Source organism: Oncorhynchus mykiss, chromosome 10 (assembly GCF_013265735.2).
Source record: "Oncorhynchus mykiss isolate Arlee chromosome 10, USDA_OmykA_1.1, whole genome shotgun sequence".
Classification (NCBI taxonomy): Eukaryota; Metazoa; Chordata; class Actinopteri; order Salmoniformes; family Salmonidae; genus Oncorhynchus; species Oncorhynchus mykiss.
In genome coordinates, this window is record NC_048574.1 from 63,680,950 (window position 1) to 63,704,522 (window position 23,573).

At 41.0% G+C, this 23,573-nt stretch overlaps 2 protein-coding genes across 3 annotated transcripts in view; both read left to right on the plus strand.

Annotated features, from left to right (window-relative positions):
• LOC110533183 (protein krueppel) overlaps window positions 1-23,573 on the plus strand; it is a 260,240-nt gene that overhangs the window by 50,606 nt on the left and 186,061 nt on the right. The gene's annotated exons all lie outside the window — the stretch shown is intronic.
• Window positions 12,074-16,644, plus strand: LOC110534661 (zinc finger protein with KRAB and SCAN domains 1). Of its 2 annotated transcripts, none has more exons than XM_036934520.1 (3): window positions 12,074-12,695; window positions 13,084-13,175; window positions 15,116-16,644. In XM_036934520.1, exons 1-3 carry the CDS (start codon window positions 12,437-12,439, stop codon window positions 16,265-16,267), a joined length of 1,503 nt encoding a protein of 500 aa, XP_036790415.1. In that variant the 5' UTR covers window positions 12,074-12,436; the 3' UTR covers window positions 16,268-16,644. The 2 variants fall into 2 exon arrangements, with proteins under 2 accessions (XP_036790415.1, XP_021475262.1); XM_021619587.2 differs by having other exon boundaries at window positions 12,079-12,695; window positions 13,084-13,214.

Here is a 23,573-nt window from a genome sequence, read left to right on the forward strand (position 1 = left end):
ACCCCATAATGACAAAGCAAAAACAGGTTTTTAGAAATGTTTGCTAATTTATTAAAAATAAAGAACAGATACTTTATTTACATAAGTACTCAGACCCTTTGCTATGAGATTCGGAATTGAGCTCAGCTGCATCCTGTTTCCATTGATCGTCCTTGAGATGTTTCTACAACTTGATTTGAGTCCACCTATGGTAAATTCAATTGATTAGACATGATTTGGAAAGGCACACACCTGTCTATATAAGGTCCCACAGTTGACAGTGCATGTCAGAGCAAAAACCATGCCATGAGGTCAAAGGAATTGTCCGTAGAGCTCAGACAGGATTGTGTCGAGGCACAGATCTGGGGAAGGGTACCAAAACATTTTCTAAAATGGAAGGAGTTTGGAACCATCAAGCCTCTTCCTAGAGCTGGCCGCCCGGCCAAACTGAGCAATCCGGGGAGAAGGGCCAAGAACTCGGTGGTCACTCTGACCGAGCTCCAGAGTTCCTCTGATCTCTTTCAGTCCTCATTTGGACTAATCTTCCAAGAGTCCTTAAACATTAAAATCCAATTTAGAATACGAACATATTTTCACATTTAAACACTTACAAATAGACATAATACACTAACATATTTACCCGATAAATACTCAGTCTAAAAAGATATTGATTCTTCCTCTACTTTAGTCCAATGCAACAATTCTATTATATTTAAATGGTTTTAAAGTATTGTTTAATTGTATATATTGAGAGGTTTCTGGTTTGCTCAGTTAAATTTTCAATTTCTTTATTGCTCTAAATTGAAATGTTATTTTGCCTATTTCTCTTTTCTGTCTGGATAACATAGATGGTGGACAATCTATTCCTAGTATTTACTGAATGTCTGTCTCTTAACAACTGAATACCGTTGTGAATAGAGTTTGCACGTTTTAAATGGTGTATATTATGAAATAAATTATGCACGTTTTTTTCAATTATCTTGTTGATTGTTGACCAACCAAGAGCATTGCTCATGACTACAATAGAACCATATCCCCACCTGAAAACAATCCTTGCTGCTTTGTTCTGTGCACTCTGCAGCCTCCTAATTTCACTTTATGATGCATTTCCCCAGACCACAGAACAGTAGTTCACCTGACTCTCAATTAATGCTTGTGTTATATTCTTAAGAATCTTTCCTGGTAAATATTTAGCTATCCTTCTGATCATGCATGCTGTTTAGATTTTTTTTTTACATAGATGAGTTGAGGCGACCATGATAAGCAGTTGTCTAGCTGCACTCCCAGTAGTTTGGTTTCTGCCACTTCCTCAATTTGTACTCCCCCCATACTTAATTGTATCCCATGCTGTTGGCCTTTTCTTATTGGAACAGACCAACATAACTTTGGTTTCCTTGGTGTTTAAAACAAGTTTGTTCCGGCAAACCCACTCTCTGATATTCTCCAAATCTCCTTGTAAAGCTTGCTGTACCTGTTGAACCGATTGTCTTGCTGTATCATCTGCAAATATTGTAGCTTGCATTACAGATAAGGCATAAGGAAGGTCGTTGGTATATATTAAATAAAGAAGTGGCCCAAGGCAACTGCCCTGTGGCATTCCACAGTTTAAAGCATGAGGGGAAGAAAATGAACAATTGATATAGATGGACTGTTTCCTGTCAGATATGACTGTACCCAATTCAATGCTACCTTCTTAACACCATAATGCATTAATTTGGTCAATTATTTAATGATCCGCTAAATCAAATGCTGCACTTAAATCTAAAAATAGTACACCCACAAACCTGCCATTATCCACAGCGTTGAGCCACTGGTCAGTCATGTCAACCAATGCAGTGGTAGTGGAATGGTTTTTGTGATAAGCATGCTGATTGGCTGTAATCAGATCATTATTTTATGTACTCCCATATTTGTCTACTCACAATACCCTCCAATATCTTACTGAGTATAGGGAGTAGACTAATTGGTCCTATTGGCAGGAGTAATGGGTTCTTTGCTGTCTTTCGGGATAGGACAGTTTCGCATGCTTCTATACATTTGCAAACATCCCCTTTTCCAGTGACCAATTAAATATATATTTCAGTGGAGCTGCAATCTGGGGAGCAGCATAGCGAAGTAAAAAAATTGTCCATAAGATCATAACCTGTAGATTTACCATCGGGTAATGACTTCAATAGGTTTAACACCTCCTCTACTGACACCATTTGTAGACTAAAAGAGCAGGTCTTGTTGCTCATAATATGATCATCAATCCATTGGACAATAGCTTGTTTGGAAGAATGTATGTCTACATTATTGCTCAGTAAATTCATTTTCTTTGTAAACAAATCTGCAAAATGATTGGCAACATCAGCTGGTTTTGTTATTGTTCTCCCGCCAACCTCCACACTAGATGGGCATGATGAGATGGATGTACCAAGTAGGCCCTTAACTGTATTCCATACCTTTTTTAGAATCATTTTTACAATCAATAAAAGCATTTTTGTAAGATAACGTTTTTTTTCTTACGATTCAATTTAACTGCATAATTACATAATGTTCTATAATTCTGTTCATCAATTTCTAGTTCTGATTTGGCTGCTAAGATCTTTACCATATTTCTTTGAGAAAAAGCCTCACCCAGTTCATCATCATTCCATGGAGATGGACGTGCCCCAACTGTACTCTTTCTTACTGGGGCATGATGGTCCATTACCTCAGTGAGCAAATCAATAAAACATTCTGTAGCGTGATTTAAATCATCCTCTAGATAAATCAGAACCCAGTGTATAGCAGCCAAATCATTTTGAAATAGCCCATGAGGAAATGTTTGAAAATTTATCTTGGACCACAATCCTAGGGGGTTTCTTTGGAACCTTGGTGTTCATGGTTATGGTCACAATATTATGGTCTGTCCAGCCCACTGGCATTGATCTGGCTTTTAAGCATTGCATTGGTATATTACAGAAGATCAGATCAATGCATGTGTCTGAACGATGACCCAACTTAGTTGATGATCTAGTAGTATCATTAACCATTTGTTTCATACCACAGTTCTCGGCATATCTCATCAATTTAGTTATATTCAAATTATTATGATCCTTCCAATTTATATTAAAATCACCCAAGATAAATACATCTCTGTTGCTATTTGTGGCCTGGTCAAACCCAGTGCATAAGTCATCCAGATAGGACACACATCCTTCCAATATGGCTGCCTGGTGAGGCACATGTACTTGAGCCCATAGTGCCTCTACTTGACATACATTAAGGTCATCCCTCCTCTTAAAAGGTATATGATTCTGAATGTACAGTGCTACACCTCCACCATTCCTATTCCTGTCTCTTCTCAGTAGACTATATCAATTAATGTTAATTTGCCCATCATTTACAGATGCATCTAAATGCGTTTCGGTCTGAGACAAAATAGGAATATTATTTATGTTGACCAAGTTACAAACCTCATGTATTTTGTTAGGAAGGCTACATTAACCTGAGCTATATGTAAAAGTTTCCTTGTCAAGTGCAGATCAATAGATCATGTATTCATTATAGTTGAAGTTGTTATGATACACTACAACACAAACTCAGATTTGAACATTAAATTCAAATTGCCAGGGAGTTACTCTAGAGTCCCGATACAATTGCCCGTTGATGTAAAGTTTATCCATAACCATGGAGACTCGTTGATTGGTGGCAGATGTTTTTCAGCGGCAGGGATTGGAAGACTAGTCAGGATCGAGGGAAATATGAACGGAGCAAAGTACAGAAAGATCCTTGATGAAAACCTGCTCAGGACCTCAGACTGGGGCGAAGGTTCACCATCCAACAGGACAACAACCCTAAGCACAGTGCCAAGACAACACAGGAGTGGCTTCGGGACATGTCTTTGAATGTCCTTGAGTGGCCTATCCAGAGCCCAGACTTGAACCCCATCGAACATCTCTGAAGAGACTTGAAAATAGCTGTGCAGTGATGCTCCCCATCCAACCTGACAGAGCTTGAGAGGATCTGCAGAGAAGAATGGGAGAAACTCCCCGAGTTACCGGTGTGCCAAGCTTATAGCTTCATACCCAAGAAGACTTAAGGCTGTAATAGCTATCAAAGGTGCTTCAACAAAGTACTGAGTATAGGGTCTAAATACTTATGCACCTTTGGGATGAATTGGAACGTTGACTTTGAGCCAGGCCTAATCACCCAACATCAGTGCCCGACCTCACGAATGCTCTTGTGGCTGAATGGAAGCAAGTCCCCGCAGCAATGTTCCAACATCTAGTGGAAAGCCTTCCCAGAAGAGTGGAGGCTGTTATAGCAGCAACCCCCCAACTCCATATTAATGCCCATGATTTCGGAATGAGATGTTCGATGAGCAGGTGTCCAAATACTTTTGGTCATGTAGTTTACTTAAATCAGAGTGTTAGAGATGGGCTTGACTATGGTTTGCATTTTAGAATATGTAATGTTTCCGTGTGTACAGTAAAGACTTTCTTATATAGATCTTTATATGCTCTTCTCTGAATGTTGTGTTTACAGTCTGCAGTCCATGAGGACCTGCTGATATCCAGTGTTGCTGGTGGGAGAGACTGGACCTCTGAAACAGCTGGTCACAGACTCTGGCACCGGATCGGAACCCTGGATCAGGAGCCTTCGCTCTTACTTCCCGAGTCAGAACCGGGACCGAACCACAAAGGACAGAGACTCCACCACCACACAGAACACAACCAGTGGACAGGTGGATTGAATAACCTCAGTCCTGGTGGTCATCAGAGAGACCAAGGATCCAGTCTGCAGCCCAGACCCTTCTCTTCACAGACTCAGTGCAGGGATGAAGCAGGGCCTGGGGCTGATGGAGATAGACCCTCCTGTTCCTATGATACAAACACCACAGTATCCATGATGAACAGAGCAGGTCACCCTGGGCTTCAGCCTTCAGAGAGAGTGGTGGGAGACCCATCTGGTGGTAGTCTATCAGCAAGTCTGTCTTCTCCTTCAGGATATCATCTAATTCCTGATGATTGGGTTCATAGAAAGCCTGGACCTGGGTCTAGCCTTCCTCAGCTACCTCATGGTTACCCCATAAATACAGACAAGGTCAGGATGGGCGTTCACCACGAGAGGTACCTAGCCTATAACATAGCAGACAATTCTAACAACACCCAAACAATGGCTAGAGGTCAAGGACGGAGCTCAAATACTCCTGCTTCTACCTTCTCTGGTGTCATTGGGTCACAACGTGGGGGGCCGAGCGTTAGGACTGATGCCAACAAGCCGTATGCCTGTCCCACGTGTGGGAAGTGCTTCGCTGAAGCGTACTATGTGAAGATGCACCAGACTGTTCACACCAAGGAGAGGCCCTTCAAGTGCAAACTATGTTACAAGAGCTTCTCCTTCCTGACTAACCTGATCAGACATAGGAGTGTCCACAATGGGGAGAAATCGTAGCAGTGTGGCTTGATGTACACAGGGGATATCTGGGAACCATTCTTTAGCTGACATATTACCACTTACCCTTCATTAACCCTTTTGTTAACTTGTCATTTGAAACAGGCTAGTAAATACCTTGTTTTTAGAGAAATTGTAAACCTAGGCTAGAACTAGAAGAGTTTAATATTTACCTTACTGGAGGTGATGTAGTCGTATTATTTTCTATTCTGTTCTAGCTAACACTTCTTTCTAAACAAGTCTGCTCTCAGCTTGAAAGATACTGATCATAGGATATCTGATGTGTATTGTCATAAGAAGTACCGTATTTCAAAGAACAGCAAGCATACCTTTAACATACCCTTTGAGGTATGATGCAAACCAATAAGATACATTTTCTTCAGAGTAAACAGAGGTAGGTGGAAAGGGGAAGAGATGACTCTGACACAATGGCGGAAACTGATGTTTTGTTTGAAACTGCTGGCGAGTGAAGATGACAGTGAGAATGAGTGTGTTTCACTGGCGAAAAAGAAAGGAAACAAGAGAAGTAAAGTTGTGGTGGACAATAGGAAATTCTTAGACTGTTTTTTGATCGGAGTGAGGGTTTTGGACCAATGGAACCTGGGAGATCCATTTGAAGTGGCGTCAGTGAGAGTCACAAGATGTGGGCTTATTTTTTTTTTGTTTTTGTGTGTCGAGAAATGACATGTGTCTCAATCAATGAGAGAAGACTTGAAATAGACAAGATGGCGGCGTACACATTGTTGGATACTTCGTGGAGCAAAAAAACAGTATTTATTTTAATAACAGAGCATTTATCTCAATTCAAACGGACCCCTTGCAACTGGACACAGACATTTTATGGGACACGAATTGAGGACGAAGAAAATGATCTGTGCTACTCCAAACAGTACCTATCCTGTAACACCCATTAATGGATACCAAAAGGATTCGGATGAATCACATCTGGTGTAACAATCTGTAGCTAAGGATGTACAAGGAATCCTGTACATTAAGGTACTGCCCTCACAGGCCCCTGAACCTGTGTATGGATTTGATTTGGATTGGACTGTGAGTGACTAAATAAGTGGGATGGTTTTAATTGATCTATGTTTGTATTTCGTGTATTGTCACCCCCGTGGTCCACACGGGCAGAGGCTGTTCACCTGTACACACAGCCGGAAGAGGTACTCAGAGAGGAGCTACCTCAAGATACACCAGCAGAAAAACCATTCCACTCTGTCATAGAAAGTAACCATTCCACTTGATAGCTTCTGATGTTTAGATCAAACCCTGCATTAGGAAAAAGGAAACCGCACACTGCTCTTGATAGTATCACTGATATTTAATAAGCTTACGTATCGGCCTTCGTCAGAGCTTTTGTGATTTAAAAACAATGTGCACCCTTATGTAGACCTGGCCCCACCCACATCCGTTCCACACATCAAAGGGGGTTGGAGGCAAAGGAAAAACAAATAAGTTCTACCAAATATAACAATATGCATTTCATAAATATTACAAAAGTGTATAAATAAGACGTATTGAACACGTCTGTAAAACCACAATGAAGACATAGCAAGTTTATTTTGTTTATGGGAAGGATCTGAAAAAGAGCTGTCAGATTTTATGGCACTACTCAATGACATTGACCCCAATCTCAAATTCACTATTGAACGTGACATTCAACGTGTTCATTATCTCGATATGTGGATTGAGAAATCAAATGGAACCCTGTTTACAACTCTGTATAGAAAGAGAAACGGACAGAAATACTCTATTGCAGGGGGACAGCTTCCACCCTGAGCCATTCCACCCTGAGCCACTCTTTTTAAGAGGACTTCCAAGAAGCCAATGTTTTAGACTGCGCCGTATATGCCACTCCACAGAGGATTATCTAGAAAAAGCAGCGGAGATGCGCATTAGGTTTCTAAGAGGAGGCTATTCGTCACAATGTGTGGATGAAGCTCATAATTTGGCATTGGAAAAAACACGAGATGAACTGTTACAAAAAATACCCGCTAAAGAACACTCCGTAATGCTCACAACTACATATACTTTGAATTCGCGAAAAGTGGGAGGTGTGGTCAAGAAACACTGGAATATTTTTACCCAGTTTTGCCGGCTGAATTTAAAAATCCACCACTTATTGTGTATAGGAGAGGTCGCAATTTACGCGATAAATTGGTTCATGCCAACTGCCAGCCCAAAGAAAATCAGCCAGGCTCTTTTACGCCCTCTACCAAATGGTAGCTATAAATGCAGAGGATGCGCACAGTGCAACAATATGATGAAGTGTGAATATTGTGTGACTATGTGAATATTTCTGCCACCCACACACAGGAAAACGGTTCCAAATAAATGACATTATTACGTGTTCCACCACCCATGTTATTTACATTATTTAATGTACATGTGGGCTCTGCTATTTCGGTAAAACCTCCCGCTCTCTCAAACAGAGAATTGGTGAACATTAAAGTTCAATCAGGAGAAACGACATGGATTATCCAGTCGCTGTACATTTCAATGACTTGAAGCATGACATTTCTACCTTTTTAGATTTTGTGGCATAGAGAAAGTTACGATATCAGACAGGGGAGGGGATATTAATAATACTCTGAGTAAAAGAGAATGTTTTTGGATTTCACCCTCCAGACATTATTTCCTAAAGGACTTAATGATTAAATGCCTATGTATGTTATGTTGTGAATTTGAACATGAATGTGCATAAGTAAGATTACTCTGTTTTTCGTACAATGACTAATGAAAACTTGCTATGTCTTCATTGTGGTTTTACAGATGTGTTTCATACATCTTATTTATACACTTCTGTAATATTTATGAAATGCATATTGATATATTTGGTAGCACTTATTTGTTTGCTTCCAACCCCCTTCGATGTGTGGAACGGATGTGGGTGTGGCCAGGTCTACATAAGGGTGCAAATTTATAAAAATCACAAAAGCTCTGACGAAGGCCGTAAGGCCGATACGTAAGCTTATTAAATATCAGTGATACTGTCAAGAGCAGTGTGCGGTTTCCTTTTTCCTTCATCTTGTTCAATTGTTGCCATGCACCTGCAAATAAGATTGCTCAGATGTGCGAGTGCCTTTTGAACATTGTTGTCAGCAGAAAATATCATTTGGAATTGTTGCCATCCACCTGCAAATAAGATGTTGAATATTCCTGGGTAGGATCCAGTGTTTGTACTGTGTAGGCTAAATGATATTCACAAATTCCTTTTTATTACTTTCATTCAACTACTTTATATTTACCTAAATACATTTTTAATGAGAAAAGTTCATGTTCAAGTTCATGCTGTTTTGATGTTTCAATGTGTCACTATGGGATTTGCTTGGGGACAGATTATTTGTTTGAAGTATCCAATCACACATCATCTGTTGGAGACAGAGAGGTCAAGTAGCGCCCACTGGTCAAGGGCTCTGCTTTACACAGAGTTCCCCTGTCCAGTGTCTGTTATTTTGCCCATCTTAATCTTTTGTTTTTATTGGCCAGTCTGAGATATGGCTTTATCTTTGCAACTCTGCCTAGAAGGCCAGCATCTCAGTCGCCTCTTCATTTATACACTTATACACTTTTTTTCACTATTGACATTGAGACTGGAGTTTTGCGGGTACTATTTAATGAAGCTGCTAGTTGAGGACTTGTATAAGGCGTCTGTTTCTCAAACTAGACACTAATGTACTTGTCCTCTTGCTCAGTTGTGCACTGGAGCCTCCCACTCCTCTTTCTATTCTGGTTAGAGCCAATTTGTCCTGTGAAGGGAGTAGTTGGGGAGCATCGGTGCACAGCTATTTTCAGGTCTCTCCAGAGATGTTCGATGGGGTTCAAGTCCGGGCTCTGGCTGGGCCACTCAAGAACACAGACTTGTTCCAAAGCCACTGCTGCATTGTCTTGGCTGTGTGCTTAGGGTTGTTGTCCTGTTGGAAGGTGAACCTTCGCCCCAGTCTGTCCTGAGCGCTCTGGAGCAGGTTTTCGTCAAGGATCTCTCTGTACTTCACTCTGTTCATCTTTCCCCCAATCCTGACTAGACAACCAGTCCCTGCCGCTGAAAAACATCCCCACAGCATGATGCTGCCACCACCATGCTTCACCGTAGGGATGATGCCAGGTTTCCTCCAGACGTGACGCTTGGCATTCAGGCCAAAGCATTCTCCGGTTTCTCATGGTCATAGTCCTTTTGGTGCCTTTTGGCAAAATCCAATTGGACTGTCATGTGACTTTTACTGAGGAGTGGCTTCCGTCTGGCCACTCTACCATAAAGGCCTGATTGGTGGAGTGCTGCAGAGAAGGTTGTCCTTCTGGAAGGGTGTCCTTCTGGAAGGTTGTCCCATCGCCACAGATCAACTCTAGAGCTCTGTCAGAGTGACCATTGGGTTCTTAGTCACCTCCCTGACCAAGGCCCTTCTCCCCGATTGCTCAGTTTGGCCGGCTGCCAGCTTGAGGAAGAGTCTTGGTGGTGCCAAACCCTGTTCCATTTAAGAATGATGGAGGCCACTGTGTTCTTAGGGACGTTCAATGCTGCAGGAATGTTTTGGTACCCTTCCCCAGATCTGTGCCTCAACACAATCCTGTCTCTGAGCTTTATGGACAATTCCTTTGACCTCATGACATGGTTTTTCTCTGACATGCACTGTCAACTGTGGGACCTTATATAGACAGGTGTAGCCCTTTCCAAATCATGTCCAATCTATTGAATTGCCAAAGGGGGAAGTCAAGTCAAGTTGTAGAAACATCTCAAGGAGGATCAATGGAAACAGGATGCAACTGAGCTCAATTTTGAGTCTCATAGCAAAGGGTCTGAATACGTATGTAAATAAGGTATCAGTTAAGAACTTGGTACCCAGAACATCACCACAAATACCCCTATCTGTCTGACCATATACAAGAACTGCAAAACCTGTTTTTAATAGATTTGCAAAAATGTCTAAAACACTGTTTGCTTTGTCATTATGGGGTATTGTGTGTAGATTGACCAGGATTTTTTAAAATTTAATATATTTTAGAATAAGGCTAATAAGGTAACAAAATGTGGAAAAAGTCAAGGGGTCTGAATACTTTCCGAATGCACTGTGTGTATCAAGGTGACATCTAGATGATTATTTCTTGTGTGGGCTGCTATCCTACTAAAAATAAAATCTTGTGAGAGAAAAATAGTAACATTAGCTACCGCCGGCCACACGACTGTGCTACCTAGTAGAAAGCACTTCAAGTCTGATGTCGATAATAGCGCCGGTTTATCTTGTGCAGCCCAATCAACAACGCCAAACGGTCTTGAGTGGCAACAAATCTGCCCAATTAGCTGATTTTCCATACACTCACTGCTTTCGACACACCCACTCGCACATACTCCGGTCGCCATATTGGGCTGCAGTTTCCCATACTTGGGACAAAAGCGAATGTTTCCGGTTTTCAGGGATATAGTATTTTCAACATAACTTCTGTGTCTCCTGAAAAACAGATGTGGGGACTCCGCCAGAGATACTTTTGAGGAGATGGGAAACTACATTGGAATCATTTTAGCGCCCATTGTGTACGTTTCCCACGAGTCTTCAATTGGCCACGTGGTGCATTCTGGGCGAGTGAATGGGAGTCAATTGGAAGCTTGCTCCACAACCCAACATTAGTCATTTGTGTCTCGGACCAGACAGGATATAGTGTATGAGGTTTTGCAGTGCTTGTATATGGTCAGACAGGTACCAAGTTCTTAATGGCATTGTCAATCAGTAAAGCAGAAGCAGTGCCAGAAATATGGGAGGGAAAGGGAGGACTGTTAGATTTGAGGAGCAGTGTGGTTCAAGAGCCAAGATTAAGTCAACTGCTGTGGAAATCTTCAGGGTATGTAGTATTTCATTATGTATTTCGTTTCCTTAAGGAGACAAGACTATTGGGTAGGATTTAGAGCTTCCCTGTCTCTTGTAAGGCACCTTAAAGTTGGTTGCCAACCGCAATATAAAATCCACAGAAGAAGAACCCAACATTATAGCATGAATTTCATCAACAATTAGTACAACATAATATTTTCCAAGATGTGAGATACTAACTTGTTCTCTGTAATATCGTATAGCTTTGGAATCGTGACATTACATAAGGAAATAGGCAGGTTTTATTGAATACATTTTTATTCATAATACAAAAATCAGCAACTTACATTGCTACATTAAACATGTCTAACAAAACAAAACACAGGTATTAACAAGAAAATATTTAAAAAATATAAAATAATTTAAAAAAAATAAACAATTCTAGTGCAATTGTATGACTCACTTGGTCTTTGAATGTACATTTGTGTCATCATTTTGAGAGAACCTTGCACAATACTTATTTACCATTATGAACACTAGCCATGTTTTTGACATAAAGGATATATAATATGTTACTATTGCAAAGATAACAAGACCATTGAAATTGATTGTGATTTTTTAAAATTCTTGTTGCCAAATACTTTATACACAAACAAAAATTCCAAAGTTCTATACCAAAATGACACATTTTTTATTTTTTATTGAATTATCTTAAGACATCCCTAGTGAATAACAACAAGAATAACATCTTCCTGAATCATGACCAAGTCATGGTCTTGCCTCCTCCAAACTGACTTCCATTTTTGAAGTCATTCATTTACATTGTTAGTGCGGCCACTTGACTATCCGGTCAATATAATGGATAATCAGTGGCTCTATGCCTACTACGTCAGGTTACGGAGTATGTGTAGGGATGTGATTCGGATTGGACCCACGTACAATCGAATGGCGGAATGCTCCCAAGTATCTCGAATGCACACACCTCTAACATTTCTTTGTGGAACGTCATACCGTAGAAGAAGAATAACACCCTTCTCTTCAGTGTAAAAGGAAACGAATAGTAACAAAACAGTTTCCACGTTAGCGTTTTGTTATTTAGACGTTTATCAACACCCCTTAACTCAATGACTCATTTAATTGGACAGCATCGCATACTTACCCCAGGTCGTCTTTACTTTGCGTTGTAGACTGGACTTTATTAATGTTATCTAGGTAACGCTAGCTAGCAGCTAACAATGGCTAACTGTATGGGTTTTCATACTCAAATAGCCTCCATCGTTGAGGTGCTATCGAATGCATTCGTTGCAGAAATCTGCAAACTCGTAGACGACGACTATGCAGTGTTTCGTTTGGAAATAACTCAAAGCCAGAAAGAAAACAGGACATTGCGGAGGAAACTACAGCTACTGGAACTGAAGGTGGCACGGGACCGCGTCCTCGCCAGTCGTCCCAGTAGTGTCAAGATCCTTGACCAGTACAGTGTAACGGCAAGAGGTACATTTTGTGGGAGGCTGCGCTGTCATTCGCCGTTCATATATTGGTCATTACACGTCGCCCCGTTCCCTTCTGCACATGTGTTAAGATGCGTTACCCAGAATTGGGTCTTGGTCAAGTTTTGGATAGTATGCACTAAATCCCCTGTTTACTTAGCTTTCTTGCGCACAGACACAATATTCTAACCAGATTATTGAGTTACTATTTACCTAATAAAAACATGATGCATGTAACGTCTGTCTATAAATAGTATATCAACAAGTTATTTGAAGTGTTACCTTACATCCTTGTCAATTATAGGCAGAGTAAAAAATTGTTAATAGTGTACAATATAGCGTTGAGCATTGACAGTACCTAACCATCTCTTTTCCCCCAATCACACTCTCAGGTGAAGGACATCTCACTGGAGGCAACAGGAGTGTTGTGAAGCCCGTAGGACACAATACATGGAGAGATGACCAACTAATCACTGTTAATGAGGGGAGTGGAACCTCACCACAGCACATTATCATGATAGAGGTAGGGCTGTGACGGTCTTTGAATTTGAGGTTATCTAATTAGCCAGGCCATTGTACACGGTTGAAAACATAAGTGATTGGAGGGGTATTACCATTACACTTTATCATCAGTAGTATTTCATTATTGTTATTCAAGTTATTACCTCGATTAGTCTAGTTTTGCCTAAATATTTGCATAACGTTGCAAACCCTGCTGCTGCGGTCGGTCATGTGATGGCAGTGGTATTTGAATATGTTCTTCAGAGAGGACGTTGTAATTAGAGAAATTATGAAGCCTAAGCTACTGAAAATATACACTACCGTTCAAAAGTTTGGGGTCACTTCGAAATGCCCTTGTTTTTGAAAGAAAAGTGCATCTTTTTGTCCATTAAAATAACGTCAAGTTGATCAGAAATATAGTGTAGACATTTGGTGATGTTGTAAATGACTGTTGTAGCTGGACATGGCAGATTTTAGAAAGAGGAGTGGCAGGCCCCGGTGCACAACGGAGCAAGAGGACAAGTACATTAGTGTCTAGTTTGAGAAACAGACGCCTTACAAGTCCTCGACTGGCAGCTTCATTGAATAGTACCTGTAAAACACCAGTCTCAATGTCAACAGTGAAGAGGTGATTCCAGGAGTTGCAAAGAAAAAGCCATATCTCAGACTGACCAAAAAAATAAAAGATTAAGTCATTAAGATGGGCAAAAGAACACGAACACTGGACAGAGGAACTCTGCCTAGAAGATCAGCATCCCAGAGTCGCCTCTTCACTGTTGACATTGAAACGAGTGTTTTGAGGGTACTATTTAATGAAGCTGCCAGTTGAGGACTTGTAAGGCGTCTGTTTCTCAAACTAGACACTCTAATGTACTTGTCCTCTTGCTCAGTTGTGCACCGGGGCCCACCACTCTTTCTATTCTGGTTAGAGCCAGTTTGCGCTGTTCTGTGAAGGGAGTAGTACACAGCGTTTTACAATATCTTCAGTTTCTTTGCAATTTCTCGCATGGAATAGCCTTCATTTCTCAGGACAAGAATAGACTGACGAGTTTCAGAAGAAAGTACTTTGTTTCTGGCCATTTTGAGCCTGTAATTGAACCCACAAATGCTGATGCTCCAAATACTCAACTAGTCTAAAGGAGGCCAGTTTTATTGCTTCTTTAATCAATAAAACAGTTTACAGCTGTGCTAACATAATTGCAAAAGCGTTTTCTAATGATCAATCAGCTTTTTTTTTAAATGATAAACTTAGCTAACACACTGTGCCATTGGACACAGGAGTGATGGTTGCTGATGATGGGCCTCCGTACGCCTATGTAGATACTCCACTAAAGATCAGCTGTTTCCAGCTACAATAGTTATTTACAGCATTAACAATGTCTACATTGTGTTTCTGATCAATTTGATGTTATTTTAATGGACAAAAAATAGCATTTCTTTCAAAAACAATGACATTTCTAAGTGACCCCAAACTTTTGAATGGTAGTGTATATTTTACAGATTCAATCATTACAGGAGGGTTTGATTCTTATTAAAGAAATTAAGTCCAGACAGGCTACTTTAGGAAACATTCTGATGGACAGATAGGCCTATACTGAGGATCGGTGAAAACACACCTGTAAAGGGACCCGCCGATCAATGCTACCAGCATATGTTAGACACGAACAAATATTTCACCTTTCATTAAAACGTATTTAAAAACATAGGCCTACCGTAAGCTTTCTGAAAGTAGGCTATAAGATGGTGAATTGGCAAGGAAAGTAGGCTATGGAGGGGAGAAAGACAGAAATGCGATAGCATGAATGGATAATAATGCACTGTACATCCTTATTTATCTGCCATCGGGGAGCTTGTGAGACTTCCATATGACATTGTTATCCAATTCATGTACCGATAATAACCTCCTTTCTCTTCTTGTGTCAGTCTGCAGATGCAGAGTCTGCAGGTCCTGGAGTCAAGCAGGAGAGGCGTAGAGGAGAGGAGGACCCACGGCACAGCAGAGACATCGAGACTGGAGTGCCCCCTGTAGCCATGGAGGACCACACCACTGCCCCAGCGCAGCCCAGGACCTGCCATAGCATCATGGACGTCAGTGGAATGCTGAATGCTGTCCTCAAGTCAGAGACAGACAGAGAGTCTTTAACTGTTAAACAAAGGATTTTACACACAGAGAGACTGGGCTGTTCACCTGCTCCCGCCTCAGAGTATTTACTTCACGGTAACCCGAGCTCGAGGCCGGTTAATTCTCATCCCAACCCAAGTCAACCGATAGAGACTGGCAATGATCCGTCTTGTTCTTACGCTACAGAGATGGACACTGGCAACATGCTCTTCGGTTTAGAGACTGATCTTTCTAAAGGGGACAGGAACCAGTATAGTGGTAGTGTATACTCTGAAGGGTGCCTAGATAAGAAAGAGGAAGTTATAGTGGTAGACGAGGTGATTGTGAAAGTGGAGGGCGACGCTCCTCCCACATGGAATGCAGATAGTCACCTAGGAGATGAACACTCACAGGGCAGAGATTTCTTAAATTACAGGGACAGCTTAGAGACAAATGCAAATGTTGTGACCCACTCCCCTTTATACACACTCAAGGATCATGACCCAGTGTCAACTTCAATGGGGCCTTCTGATTCTCACGGCCACGTGTTTTTCGATCAGGTATTGAACTCAAACGACATGGCTAGAGACCAGGCTCGGAGAGGGGGAGCCACGTCAGGCGGTAGTAAAGAGAAGAGGTTCCTCTGCATGTTCTGTAACAAAGGCTTCAGCAGCCCCCAGAAGGTGGAGATCCACCAGAGGGTCCACACAGGGGAGAAACCCTACAGCTGTACCCATTGTCACATGCGCTTCACTGAGGCTGGCACCCTAAAGAGGCACCAGAGGGTCCACACAGGGGAGAAACCCTACAACTGCCCCCAGTGTGAGAAGAGGTTCTCCCGCCAGGACCACCTTAAGATGCACCTGAAGGTCCACACGGGAGAAAGGCCATTCGCATGTACACAATGCGGGAAGAGGTTCTCAGAGAGGAGCTATCTCAGGATACACCAGCAGAAAAACCATTCCACTCGATAGCTTCTGACTTTTCAATCAAACCCTGCATTAAAGACAAAGATACATTTTTATTGTTGTCAGCAGAAAGCATCCCCAGATGCATTTGGACTATTGAGAGTAATACATTTCAGAATTGAATATTCCTGGGTAGAATATTGCATCCAGATATTTTGTGGTATATAATCCAAAACAGTATGTTACATATTGTGTTTGGTACTGTGTAGGCTATATGATGTTCAAATGCCCATTTCCTTTCAAAAACGACATAATTTTTCCCAGAACACTTTTAATGAGAATCTATGCATTTTATCATGCAAATTTGTAGTTAAGACCTGTGTTGTTATTTTTTTTTTCATATGGTGTATTTTAAAACTTGAATAAACGCAAAATGGGACTTTTTTCTTCTCATGGAGTCTTGCTTTAGTATACATATTCTGTCTGTAATGAAATGCGCTATAAATGTTTAATACATTATTAGGAGTTCACAGCAAAGTTCTCTGAATTCTTATTTATGTTCTTTTAAAAAATTACGTATCTTATTAAAGGATGTATCATAACAGCTGTATTCTGTCTTTTGAAAGTTATACAGCTTTAAAACTTGATTGCTGACATGCAAAACATTTTGGGACTATATCAACCGTGGACTAATGAAACGAATATGATAGATTTTGAGGAGTTTTACTTTAGCTTTTATCAAACTAAGTTAAGGGATTGGTTAAGAGATGGCTGAGTTATTGATAAATAAAAACGGCTTAATTAAAGGTGCAATATGCAGAAATTGCACTGCCGTTTACTGGTTGCTGAAATTCTAATAGTTTGCCTATTTTCAGTTTCTCACAAAATGAGCAAAAACAAGCAATGTAGAGAATCATTTTCACCATCTTTTCAATAACCAAAAATATTGTTTTTCAGCTGTTTGAAGCTGCTGCTACTCACTTTAATAATTCTATCTACGTGTACATATTACCTCGACACTGGTGCCCCCGCACATTGACATAGACTCTGTAGCGGTACCCCCTGTATATAGCCCCGCTACTGCTGTTCTTTAATTATTTGTTATTCTTATCTCTTTTGTGGTATTTTCTAAAAGCTGCATTGTTGGTTAAGGGCTTGTAAGTAAGCATTTCACTGTAAGGTCTACTACACCTGTTGTATTCGGCGCATGTGACATACGACTTGATTTGTTGTACAAAAGTAAATTACCCAAAAACTCAACTTAAGCATAGAAATAGCGCACACAGAACATATCTACTGCTTCTGAGACTTGCTTTCAAGGAGTGACCTATAACTCACATTTCTATGTAAGTTTGGTTGGGTCACCCAAAAAGTTATATTTTTTTAACCTTTAACTTTTTAGCTAAGTCTGTTAAGAACAAATTCTTATTTTCAATGACAGCCTAGGAACAGTGGATTAACTGCCTTGTCAGCTCAGGGAGCAGAATGACAGATTTGTACCTTGTCAGCTCAGGGATTCAAACTTGCAACCTTTCGGTTATAAGTCCAATACTCTAACCACTAGGCTACGCTGCCACTTTAAATTAATCATAGAAAATGTACTTCTCATGGACTAAAAATCAGATTCACTCCAAATTTGGTCTTTGGGCTCATCACAATAGTACTTAAAGAGTTTGAGAAAATAATGTTAGTGCATTCAAAGATGGCCACACTATACCAGCAGATGCATATTGGCACATACGCTAACATCTTAAAATATGCACACAAACAAATATTTATTCTCATGAACTATAGGTCCAAATGACACCAAATGATGAATGTAGGCCCATGGTACATGTCTTAACTTAGCTTTTCTCAAACTAAGGTAGTGGCAGTTTTTACATGTCCATTTTAAAAACTACTGTAAATCCACTCCACAGTGGCCTATCAACTTGACTTGTCATTGCCATCATGGACGTCCCTAAGATGAACCATACTGAACTCGGTATCTCAAAGAACAAGGAAACTATTAACCACCCGTTCTTTGCAAATGTAATGCAAATCATCTGCAATCATCTTCTCACGAATCAATGAATTAGCCTCTTATGAATTTAAGAATGATTAGTTGCGGCATTCAAAGTCGGGACACTTGACACCACTAGATGGTACCATATCACACCAGGACTATAAGAACTGAACTGGCAGACATGGGGCCGTGAAATTTGATATGTAAACCTTTATGTATATGTCTTTAGAAGCTGTGTGAATATAGTATCACCTTTAGACGGCTACACCAGACTAATTGGTAGCACTGTAGGTGTCATTGGCACCAGTGGCACCATATGATACTAGAACAAAAATATTTATCGAGTGGACTTTGTTTGTCTGCATAATTTAAATAAGACTGTGAAATAACGTGAAAATAACGCTGAAAATACCTTAACATAAACCATTAGTCAAATTGACCCAAAAATGTGTATATAAACTCCATACATTAAGTAATTATGTTAAGGATGATTACTTGCTGCATTTAAAAAAGATGACTAACTAACAGCACTAGACTTAACTTCACTTGTGGTTTTGAGCAATTAACATGGTAATACTTTCACTGATATCACATAAAGGAAGATAGTTCCTACATGATAGAGTACTTGCTTTTTTTTATCCAACTGATCTTGTGTCCTACCTGTGAACCCTGTTAATTGCTGCTCAAAGCTATATTTATTATTATTATTATAATTATACATCACATCTGATCTCACCCTATTCTGCATAAACATGACAGCGCTTTATAACCAATATAAACGTAATAAATATACTTACACACACACACTAACAAACACCTACTGTACACATCAAAATAGTTTAGTCAGGTTTGTCTGGTGATTACTTGACTGATCATAGCTAACTTATTTTTACCCACAACGTACTTATGTCCACCGTGATGGATTTAACAATGAAGTCATTATGTAACTGCAGTATGGGACTCAAATGTAGTGGGGATGGGTAAACACTCCATGTTGAAGTACCTGTATGTCTGTGTAATCTCTTCCAGGAGGAGGAGGGTCCAGAGGTGCTGCTAGTGAAGGAGGAGGGTCTGGGGAACCCTGAGGGGACCATGGTCATGGAGGACAACCAGACTACACCACCACCTGAAACCACAGATGAACCAGCTGAGCAGCACAGGACCACACACAGTCTCACTGAGGTGAGCCCACTGCGAACTACTGTCTGAATGGTATTAGGTCAGGGCCTGTATCCACAATGCATCTCGGAGTAGGAGTGCTGAACTAGCATCAGTTTAGCCTTTTTAGATCATAATGAATACCTCTGTATAGACAGATGGGGATCTGAACCTCGTTCAGCACATCTACTCTGAGACTCTTTGTGGATATGGGCCCAGGTCTTGATTAATTTAGTCTTACGTGTTAGACCATGTCTTTGAATTATCAAACCATTAAAGAGTGGCAAGTAATCAAATCAACAAACATGTTTGTATAGTACTCATATCAATCCCTCTTTGCCCAATCACAAGATGCTCCATAGCAGGTTGCTCATGTCAGATTTATTGATCCAACATCCTCTCACTCTGTATCTCTTACAGTCAGTAGACATGGAGGATGGGAAGCCTGATCTGCTGAGTGGACTAAAGATGGGGGAGCAAGGTAAGGGAGAAATACATATAAGATACAGCATCTTACTGTATGTTTACATACAAAAACACACATAATGTATGAACTTGACCAGGTAATTGACAAAAGAACTCCATATCTAGAGTTACCACTGCCATGTTTGTAAAGTCTATTTTGTAACTTCTTCCTGCAGGCGGTTGGCTGGAGGCTAACAGAGGAGACTGGGTGGCCATTTTGGAACCCAGATGGGTGCAGCCAAGGGCCCAGGGGACAACATCACCAAGCAAGCCAGGACCAGAGGCGACATAGTTGAGGTCTGTGGATGGGACAGCTCCCTTAACTCTGGGCTGGGGAACAACACCGTTAACCATGCCCAGAAACAGACAGTAGAATATTAAACAACCAAGCTTAGTCTCCATGACAACAGATTGACTGAGACCAGGGTGTGGCGTAGATTTGGTCCGCGGGGGACAGGGAGGTGTCTGAATGCTGCGGGAGAGAACAGACCAACTCGGCTAATAATGTCCCGTCCTGCTCCTATAGTTGTGATTCAGAGAGACTGATGGCACCTCAGGTTAACCCCCTAACAGGTGCTGCCTTCAGCCTGCCTTCTATAGGATCTATCAACTGGACACTGCGACAACACAGACACTCCCTGGCCTTCGTCCTCCTCACACTCTCCTAATGTTAAACCAGACCTCGGACAATGCCTGTGCCTCAACACTAAATGGCTACAGAAGCCCATTGACAAAGGGCAGGAGTAATAATTATATTAGTAGATCCGGTGGCAAAGAAAAGCACTTCCCTTGTCCGTTCCGTGGGAAAGCTCACGGGGGAGAAAGTACACGTGTGCCGGGCCAATTTCTCCCACTCGTACGAGCTGAAGAGGTGCCAGAGGGTCCACACGGAAGAAATCATACAGCTTCTCCAAGTGTGAGAAGAGGTTCTCCCACCAGCACCAGTTGAAGAGTGCACCTGAAGATGTTGTTTGCCTGTATGCACTGCCGGAAGAGGTTCTCAGAGAGGAGCTACCTCAGAATACTCCAGCAGAAAATGCACACAAGCCATGTACACTGAATGTACAAAACATTAGGAACATCTTTCTATTATTGCGTTGCACCCCCTTTTGCCCCCGGAAAAGCCTCAATTCGTTGGGGCATTGACTCTACAAGATGTCAAAAGTATTGGAGGGGACTCCAATGCTTTTCACAATTGTGTCAAGTTGTCTTTTGGGTGGTGGACCATTCTTGATACACACAGGAAACTGTTGAGCATGAAAAACCCAGCAGCTTTGCAGTTTTTGACACACTTAAATATATGAGCCTGGCACCTACTACCATACCATGTTCAAAGGCACTTCAATATTTTGTCTTGCCCATTCACACATACACAATCCATGTCTACATTGTCTCAAGGCTTAAAAATCATTTTTTTGTTGTTTTTACATCTCCTCCTCTTCATCTACACTGATTTGAAATTGATTTAACAAGTGACATCAATAAGGGATCATAGCTTTCACCTTGTCAGTCTGTCATGGAAAGAGGTGTTCTTCATTTTTTGTACGCTCAGTGTGTAGTGATACATAGTACTATTTAGTTTGTTTGTAGTTAATTATGTTGGTTTTGGATGTAGTAGGGAACTGGATGAGGTGAACTGAGGAGGGAATGAGTATGATGAGGCAGAGTAGATGATATGGTGATGGTTGGTGTGATGGTGTCTGTAAAAATGTTTCACTGATGAGGGGTGACAACTGTCCCTTTACATGAAATAGTGAAGATGTGTGTAATGTTGAACCTTTTCCAAAGTGTTCTAAAATGTATTTGATCAAGTTGAGGTTACTAGATTTACAAAAAAAAAATGATTTACTGTGCATTCGCAAAGTATTCAGATCCCTTGACTTTTTCCAAATTGTGTTACGCTACAGCCTTATTCTAACATGGATGAAATACATTTTTTTCCTCAACAATCTACACACAATACCCCATAATGACAAGCAAAAACAGTAAATATCACATTTAAATAAGTATTCAGACCCTTTACTCATAACTTTAAAGCACTTTTGTCAGTGATTACAGCCTCAAGTTGTTTTAGGTATGCCGTTCAAAGCTTGAAACACCTGTATTTGGAGAGTTTGTCCCATTCTGTTCTGCATATCCTCTCAAGCTCTGTCAGGTTGGATGGGGAGCGTCACTGCACAGCTATTTTCAGGTCTCTCCATAGATGTTTGATCGGGTTCGAGTCCGGGCTCTGGCTGGGCCACTCAAAGACATTCAGAGATTTGTCCGGAAGCCACACCTGCGTTGTCTTGGCTGTGTGCTTAGGGTCGTTGTCCTGTTGGAAGGTGAACTTTCACCCCAGTCTGAGGTCCTGAGCGCTTTGGAGCAGGTTTTCATCACGGATCTTTCTGTACTCTGCTCCGTTCATCTTTCCCCTCAATCCTGACTAGTCTTCCAGTCCCTGCCGCTGAAAAACATCCCTACAGCGTGATGCTGCCACCACCATGCTTCACTGATGGTGCCAGGGTTCCTTCAGACATGAAGCTTGGCATTTAGGCCAAAGAGTTCAATTTTGGTTTCATCATACCGGAGAATCTTGATTCTCATGGTCTGAGAGTCCTTTAGGTGCCTTCTCGCAAACTCAGAGCGGGCTCTAATGTGCCACCTGGCCACAATGAAGACCTGATTGGTGGAGTGCTGCAGAGATGGTTGTCCTTCTGGAAGGTTCTCCCATCTCCACAGAGAAACTCTTGAGCTCTGTCAGAGTGACCATCGGATTCTTGGTCACCTCCCTGACCATGGCCCTAATCCTCCGAATGCTCAGTTTTGCCGGGCGGCCAGCTCTAGGAAGAGTCTTAGTGGTTCCAAACTTCTTCCATTTAAGAATGATGGAGGCCACTGTGTTCTTGGGGATCTTCAATGCTGCAAAAATGTTTTGGTACTCTTCCCCGGATCTGTGCCTCGATACAACCCTGTCTCGGAGCTCTACGGACAATTCCTTCAACCTCAAGGTTTGGTTTTTGCTTATATAAACAGGTATTTGCCTTTCCAAATCATGTACAATCAATTGAATTTATCACAGGTGGACTCCAGTCAAGTTGCAGAAATGTCTCAAGGATGATCAATGGAAACAGAATGCACCTGAGCTCAATTTCGAGTCTCATAGCAAAGGGTCTGAATACTTGTGTAAATAAGGAATTTCATTTTTTTTTTTGCGAGAATTTAAAAAAAATCTGTTTTTGCTTGTCATTATGGGATATTGCATGTAGATTGACGATTTAAACAAATATTTTTCATGCATTTTAAAATAAGGCTGTAACGTAACAAAATGTGGAACAAGTGAAGGTGTCTGGATATGGATTTTACATAATAATAATAAACTCCAATGGCTCCATATTATTAGGTACTTGAATCACAGTGTTAGAGATGGCTTGACTATGGTTAACATTTTATTAATACATGTTTCTGTGTGTACAGCAAATAGTTTCTTATCTAAACCTTTATGCTTTTCTGTACAATATTTGTTTGCGGTCTGCAGTCCATGCAGAAAAAAGTAGTAGCGCGTGGCTAAACTTCTCAGCTGTTCTGGTTCAACCAATCATTAGGGTGTTTTTGTTTGACCCACACGAACATGACCAAAGCCATGACTGAAACAAAAATGAATTTGCCCTGGATATTTACAAATAAATGTGATGTTTGAGGCTCTCTGTCACTAAGTGATTGTATAATGTACACCTGGTTTGGGCTCAATTTGAATTTCAGGAA